Source organism: Protomyctophum bolini (assembly GCF_963924005.1).
Source record: "Protomyctophum bolini genome assembly, chromosome: 3".
In the NCBI taxonomy this organism is placed as follows: Eukaryota; Metazoa; Chordata; class Actinopteri; order Myctophiformes; family Myctophidae; genus Protomyctophum; species Protomyctophum bolini.
Window position 1 is genome coordinate 27,169,145 of NC_137864.1, and position 8,488 is coordinate 27,177,632.

The 8,488-nt window shown below is 44.0% G+C and overlaps 1 protein-coding gene across 6 annotated transcripts in view; it reads right to left on the reverse strand.

Moving 5' to 3' along the window:
• Positions 1-8,488, reverse strand: part of lrba (LPS-responsive vesicle trafficking, beach and anchor containing) — a 280,974-nt gene extending 272,486 nt beyond the window's left edge. For all 6 annotated transcript variants that reach the window (XM_080759177.1, XM_080759176.1, XM_080759175.1 and 3 more), the window contains exon 1: positions 7,626-8,488. In XM_080759177.1, the coding sequence (XP_080615303.1) occupies positions 7,626-7,787 (162 nt within the window). In that variant the 5' untranslated portion in view covers positions 7,788-8,488. The remainder of the gene's footprint in view (positions 1-7,625) is intronic.

Here is an 8,488-nt window from a genome sequence, read left to right on the forward strand (position 1 = left end):
TGGTCAAATGCAACAAAGTGCAACCGAGCGCTCAATGTTAAAGCCCAGCTACTCTGGGTTTCCCCGTCATAAATCCACGGGTGCGCCTGCAGACCCTCCTCTTACCACTAGGGGCCTAGGGCCGAGCGCCTCAACGTTGGAGAGCCTCACCTTGGTTGAACCAAGGGAAGAGGTAGATGTAAGAAAAAGAAAAATACTTTTGACATCCTATGGCTACTGTACTATACTGGATTGTACTATACTTTGTAATGTCAAAAGCAAGAAATACATGACGGCAACGACAATATTGTTCGATCTCCTTATAAGGCTTCTGTGTATATTATAGTGTTGAGTGCATGAGTCTGCATGTGTTTATGAGCCGTGTGTGTGTGTGGGGTGCATTATGAGTGACTGAGTATGTGTATAAGTAGTTAGAAGTGTTTGACTGTGTGTGCGCGACTGTGTGTGCGACTGTGCGACTGTGCGTGTGCCCCCCCCCCCTCTGATGTGTTGCTGACCTCTGTGCAAAGCAGAATCATCCTCCTCGTACTCTGGCACTATCTTTAAACCAAAACTGTTAATTAGCAATAAACCACATAGTAATAATAAACCACACTGTAATGTAAGTATCCCCACTCCAATCTGTGTGTGGTATGAGTCTACAGAAGACATCACTGAGGGTCACTGAGGGTCTCCCATAGCAAACTGTGTCCCAGCTTTCTGTGACATGTCTGGTAATGTTCCCACGTGCCGTTTGTCAGATGGCTGGTGTTTATAGTAGAAACAATGAGTTCTGACATCATAGCACATCAAGCCACCCACACAACACAACTGCAGTTCACTGGGCACACAAAGGGTTTTTTCTGATTGTACAAACATCACATAATTGTGCCCTTGGAAGCACAGGTAGGCTACTCATGCTTGTCTAGCATCAATTCCAGCTTGATCTCGCTTTTCTTTGCTTCCCTCCACTATTCTACTATCCGTGTCAAAGAAAGAATTTGAAGGGGAAATGATATCACATCTCATATTTCAGTGCCTTGCTTAAGGACACTTCAGCTGAACACATTGGTGCTAACTGGAAACCAGCTGATGTTTCTGATTATGGACGTAATGGGCGAGTAGTCGAGTACCTGAATCTGAAAGATCCAATTGTGTTTTTACTGAACGCATGCCGTGGCCAAATTAGTACAATAATAACAATATTGAGCAGAATGAGCACTCTGTATTACAGGGCACTGCAGGCAAAGAGGTAATGAGAAAACAAATTAGTCAAGTCATTGGAGGAATACACAATATTGAAATCTAAAACTAGAAAAAATGCTCCTCGGAGCACAGGCCTCCACCAGGTCAGGGAGATTTGTTGTGGGCGTGAAGTGTTTTTGATATTGAGTGAGCATAGAAGTAGCAGTTAATAGCCAATAGACAATGACTAAGTTAAAGTAGAATACAAATTAAAATAAATCTGTCAGATCCGACTTAACATCACATAACTATAAAGAATAAAGATCATGTGTACAGATTTGGATGATATTAAGATAAAAGGACTAAAGGACAAAAAGAATTCGACCTCCTAGTGGAGCTATAAAGGGCAAATGCAAGGGCAAAGGTTTTTCCTTGGCCTCGAGGGAGTGTGCATCAAGGTTTTACACAGATCGGTGCAGTTCTTTGTAGCTTTCCTGTTATAATGCCACTATGAGGATGATTAGATAATGTTCAAGTGCCACTGATTTGCGTGGTGTTTGGACAAAATCTGTAGGTGTACGGTAAAAAAAATGCTTAGCTAAATCTTGCTCCTGGTGGCGCTATAACAGGCCCATGTGAGAAAATTGGGAGTGTGTATGCACACTGCACAGTTTTGCTGCGATCAAGCCAACGGTGCTGGAGATTAGGTGATCACAGATAGACACACGTGCACGGACAGACAGGGTGAAAGACATGTCTATGTCCATGCCTTTGGCCTGGTCGAGACAATAAGTGCAGGCCTACATAATCTACATAGATAGATGATACCTTTATTATCCCATGGGGGATATCAGTCTACAGTCTATAGTCTATACAGTGGAAATGCTCAGTGTTCATTTATCAATTTAAATGAACACTCAGGATTTCACAGTGTTAAGGACAGATAATTAATCCTAAACCAGGCCATTTATTTATCAGCACACAGAGGTCTGCAAAGCTCTGTGGCTGCACTGATCTGCTGCTGGCTACACAACTATGACAGCAGTGGACCAGGTAAGCAGAAAACAGACACCACGCTTAGACTGAGGCCATCTAAAACCAGTTCGAACACAGCTTGTGCTGTGTGTGCACGCGCGTGTGTCGTTTAACATCTCTCTGACACAGGACAAAAGTGCACAGCCGGGCAACACACACACACACACACACACACACACACACACACACACACACACACACACACACACACACACACACACACACACACACACACACACACACACACACACACACACACACACACACACACACACACACACACACACACACACACACACACACACACACACACACACACACACACACACACACACACACACACACACACACACACACACACACACACACACACACACACACACACACACACACACACACACACACTTTTTAGAAAATCGCCTTTTTCTTTAAAAGCCTTGGCTAAGGGAAAGAGAGGCAAAGCTAACGGTGTGGACAGGAATGATTCTGATGAGGGAGATAAGACAGGAAAGGAGATAGGCTTTCATCCATGTGTCAGAGGGCTATTTGTTACCAGGGTTGCAAGACTAGACTCTCCCCCTGCACTGGTCTTGATATAAACATTTATATGAATGATATGCCATGTGGCGTGCGTGCGTGCGTGCAAAATGCTTGTCATGTAAGGATTATATCCCTTGTACCGACAAGGCAAGCTGTGGTAAACATAAATTAACACTTACAAATGTTGTTTCCGTTTCAACAAGCCTCTTCATTGTAAAGCACATTTGAAAAGCTACACTCCTCTGAGCCAGGCTGGGTTGCCTAGTGTATGTCGTGGCCAGGGAGCGAGGGTGGGGGGCATAGTAGATCTACAACATACTGTGCATATGCAACTTTATGCATTTGTCGCACCCTATGGGCAGAAGTGGAAGTGCTTTGTGTGTGTGTGTGGTCACACAAAGTATGCATGGCTGTACATTCAGGCAGCAGGTGTATTATAAGACAAATAAGAATGACCCCTTGGAGTCAAACTTTATTTTTCTAGATGCCACAGAAGAATTCTGTCTGTCTGCCTGTCTAGTCTGTTCTCTCTCTATGCAGCTGTCCCTTACAGGGGGAACTGAATACAGGCACACCACACTGCATGAAATATTAATGAGGAGGCCTGGGAGATATACCTGACATTAACTTTATTATTTTTAAAAAATGTTGGATTTAGATAGGAAGGCTATACATGCAAGCCATACAAATCAGAAAAATTATATCAAGACTCAGACCATTTCTAGATTAAAAGGGGAACATTTCATTCTTTCAGGTGCTGTGCTGTCAAACATAAATGGATCAAATCAAAATGTGTATTTCCACTCGAAATTGAACAGATTTCAGGACAAACAAATCAGTCTCTGCCACATGACCTCAGCTATGAACACACAGAAGGACTATACGCCTTTTCATCCACGGATATGATCCGGTTTGCGACTTGTGATTCAGGGTACAGGGTGGGTGAGCCTGTCAACCCGTGTACTGACCTTGCTGAAAGGTAGAACGCAAGTTGCATTCCACACTGCCAGTGCTAAACTACCCATCTCCTGTGTCACCTAACACCAGCAACAATTCTGTCTCAGTCCAGTTACACAGTTAAATATTGGTGAACCATTTGCACAATACTATGGGCTTCCACACTGTGTAGATGGGATGGTTTACTACAGTAGCAAACTGCATTTAGAGAGGTTAGAATTAACTCAATTAAAAAACAATGAAAGCATTGCTCCAATATTCAGCTTGCACTTAAACAACAGACGTCTAAAATGATTTATAGGCCAGGAATACTGCAGCCTCGTCTGAATACTCCTGTGACTGCAGTCTGGGACAGGGTTTCCTCCTCCGATTTAAAATTAGTTTAGTCAATTATTCATTCTTCCTGATTAACTCCACACCAGCCCAAGTGGGAGGTAACCTCTGAAGAACATTGTATTAATTTGATCAGATATAATCAAGGGCCTTTGAACATATCCTTGGACCACCACCATGTGCAATAGAGCGAAAATAATTGTAAACACTCAGGCAAGCAGTGAATAATTGTTACATTACATTCTTAGCAGCAATGAATTAAGTTTCCACTTCCAGTTTTATTTTGGTAAAGTTGAACAAGACACAGTTGCCAATCCAAACAACCAAAAATAGACTGATGGGCTGGCTGAGGCTGATTGGGTGAGGCCCATGATGTGTCTTGTAACTTCAGAAACTGTACTGTATCCCAGCCAGAGCAACCAAGATATTGTATTCTATACGTCTCTGTGATTGTCTATTAAATCTTCTCCTCTCTACCCTCCTCTGGAAGCCTCATCTTTCTCAGGAAGTTACCACAGCAGGCACATCTTGGTTCAGGTTAGGTTTTTGCCCCTGTCCCTCTGTCTCGCACATAGACATAAAACGGTAGACGCCTCCTTTGACTATGGGGCTTCTGTATCTCGAGGAGAGGCAAGCTTCTGTGACGCACGCGGAAGCATGCTAAGCTACCGTGTGCGTCACAGAAGGGGACGTCCGGTAGGCCACTCAGAGGCATCAGACAGGTTGCTCCAATGAACTGCTGCGGCCAACAAGTTGGGTGAGGAATCAATTGGAATAATGACTAAATTGGGGAGAAAAGGTGGGTAAATTATTGGCTACTCTAAATGTATTAAAAAAAACATACATTAACTGCCAGTTAAAAAGAAAATCTGGACTGGTACTTTTTCATTTTAGTGTCAAGCCTTCCTCAGCATCCAGTGATGTCCCAGGTCCTACTTCAACGACGAGTATAGTACTGAGTACAGTATTGCATCCCAGGACCCCCAGAGGGTGACATGACTGTGTCGTCTCAATGTAGTGACTCTAATGATGCAGGCTATTTGCATCATTGCAGTGTGTTAAGAAAGTGGTCAGTGGTGTTGTGTGTACCATGAGGGACTGATAGACAGACAGACATGACAAGTAAATAAAATAAAATCGCACGAGCTGTGCGTATGACAGCCCCCTGTAATTGCGCATCCGACTCCCTCACTGTTGTCGGCTAGCGCTGCATACACTACAAATTATCTTGACACTTCTGGTGAGGAGCACTGTGAGGTGACTTTGTAAGGTGGCGCATGAATTTAATGAATTGCAAAAAGCCATCTCTCAAAACTCTCAAATGACATTGGGCATACTCAATAGGAAACAGTGACCAGGGACAGGGACACAACTCCAGCTGACGTATTTGATGCCTGACTGTCTCGTCAGCCGTCACGTATGCAGTCACAATTGCAGTTTTTTCTCGCTAGGTCAAACATAGCATGCCGCCAATTGTACCGTTTAGTTGCGCATTATAGTGAAGAGCAAAGACTGAACTGCTGTCACATCACCATCAGGTTTTAAGTACACTCCATCATAAAGTGCACTTGCATTCTGTCAACATCAGTTGGGAAGCTGTAGTCATTACTGGTCTTCAAGCCTTTCTTGAGAGTCGTGGTAAATACCCTAGGCAAAAGATATCCCTAAAGATATTGAAGCCATGAACACAGAAGTACGTACGTAAACATGACAATATAATTGGCAAAAGTTTTTTCCCCTACAGGGTACATTTTCAAAATGTACCCTAAGGTGAATTACCATTAAGGTATACTGCCTCATGTCAAAATTACTTATTCCAATTTACATTTGGGCCTTAATGTTTGAAACAGCGTTATGATGCTTGCCAGTATCTCAAATCAGCCTGTTTTTTTTTTTTTGCTTCCTTATAACAGCTGTGCATACTGGGATAGCAGGCTATTTGGTTGAAGGAACAGCTGGAGGTCTAGAGCTACCTGTCTGACAAAGCCCTCCCCTGGTGAAACAAAGTTTATTTGCTTAATAAAACATGTAGAACAGTCACAGCATTTTGTGTAAGAATCCCCAAATGGGGGGGGGGGGGTAACAGTTGTATCAAGGATGAGGATTTACATATCCTATCCTACTGCTCTACCAGTAGCAGGGCCAATTTTAGCCCCATATGTGCCCTCTCCCTACGCTCCTTCTGTAGCTCCAGTGTGTGACCTCATCTCGGAGCTACAGAATGAGCGTAGAGAGAGGGCACATATGGGGCTAGGCCAATCTCTGTACAGTGAAATCCACTGCGTTAATGACCAACTCTGAAATAAACCATTACGGGTACTTTTGTACACAGACTCAGAGTTTAATTAATGCTCCAGACTTTGCTGTGCAACTGTAGTGAGAAGTGACACTACTGCCATTTCATTTGCCTCCACACAGTGAGGTGATGCAATTACCGGTAGCTTCAAAAAGCTTAGCCCTAGGGTCTGTAGCCTATACAATACACATCTACTGTATATAGCATGTATACAATGACGCAATGTGACAGCTCTGTTTAACACAATGCTGTACCCTATCCAACTGTATATACTTTTCCCATTTTCTTAAATTGTTTTTTATTATATCTTGACACTTCTTTTGGCAATGTAAACATATATTTCCTCATGCCATTGAAATTAAATAATTGGAGGCGGGGTCTCACTCTAGTGTCTAGTCTATGCTGTTGCATGGTGACAAAGCAGTTTGACAGGTTCCACTTTGCCTCCTCCCCTTCCTTTTCCACCTACTCTTTCATTTTACCTTCACCTAAGTACTGCAGTCAAACTCTGGTGAAACGAGGTGAAACTATGGATGAAACGTGCTTTGCTTTCCTGCAACTACTTCCTTGTTCACCTTCATTCATTCTCGGCTTCAGTGCTTCACACTGCAAAGTCCTTTTATGACAGTGACAGCCGGCGGCCAATCGTCACTCTACACAGAGTGTGGCCAAAAGGATCACTATTCTATGAGTCAGAACACTGAGTAACCCGAGTAACACTGAGTAAAAACAGTGGTCTTGCTGAACTACTCTTAAGTAGTAGAAATGTGATGATTATGAACACCGTCCTTATAACCTCAAGGAAATACTAAAATGTGCCATTACAGAAATACTACAACATTCAACTAGAGACACGATCAAAATTACAAAACTGTTTCACCTTTACGTAGGCTAAGAGCTGCCTACATCAGTCCAAGTGTATAATGTTTAAATGGTCTCTATGGGCTTTAATAATAGAAATGCCAGAATAAATAATTTGGCCATCATTTTATTATCTGACTTTTTTCAATATGGTAATAGTATACGAGTCAATCTACTATGCAAACACCCGACATTAGCTATACTGTTTTCCTACAGTGGCAGTGAAGTGCTTTATGTGACCATGACCTTTCATGCAAATGAGTGTTTACTGTTTATGAACAAGAGTCCTTTTCTCTCCAACATGCCCCCCTAATACACAGTAGTCTATTGTCAGAGCTCAGAGGCAAGTCATGATGTCAGATATAGCATGTCTGACATCTCTGAGCGTGTCTCTTGGTTTACCAAGGCCCATCCTGACTGAGCCTCATAATCAGCTTACCAGGTTGAAGACTGTCTCCACGATGTCTCGGCTCGAAACTTCCCCAACTTCCACCAGGCCGGTGAGGACGGCGAATTTCATCCGTATTCCCCTGATCGGTATCCCGGGGTTGACCGCGGCATTGCCTGGCCGCGCGGCGCCAGGAGGCTCCTCGCTGGCCATTGTGCTGAGATGAAAAACAGACAGACAGGCAGGTGGCGTCCACAGGTAAAGCACCTGTTCACCTCCGCAGGACAGGGAACCTGGAACTGATATCGGGCTGAGAAACAAGCCCCGTTTATCTCCTCCCGCGGGGGCGACTTTATTGACAGTCACAGAAAACAAAGGTGACTTCCTCCCCCATCAAAGACAGGATTCACAATATAAAGACGCAAGAGTAGCCACTGGCGATGACTGTGAGGCTGGACGCACAACTCCTCGCCCCCTGGCTGCTGCGAAACTTGATACGAGACGGATGGATTAATGCAATTGAAAGCCGTAAAGAATGCAGCGTTTCACCAGCTAAGAAAAAACAAGAGGAACAGAGCCGTATCCACACAGTGTCCCAGAAACAGAAACGATGCTCCAGCGTGGGTCATTTCTCCCCGGCGGTAACAATGTAACCAGCAGTGGAACTTGTTATATTGTCTCTGCTGCCTTCAAACACTTGACAGGTACGAGAGCTGACGAGGAGCAAAACTCCCCGCAACGGTCCTCAAGTCCGTCAACAGCCCCGGTGACCGTCGACTGGGGACAGAGGTCCGCTCGCTGCTGTCCCCGGACACTCCTCGACCTCTTTAAATGTAAATGTTAATCCAGTTACAATGCATTTCTCTTCCTGATTTCACCCCGTATAGATTCAGCTCGTCCCCGCCATGACAGTA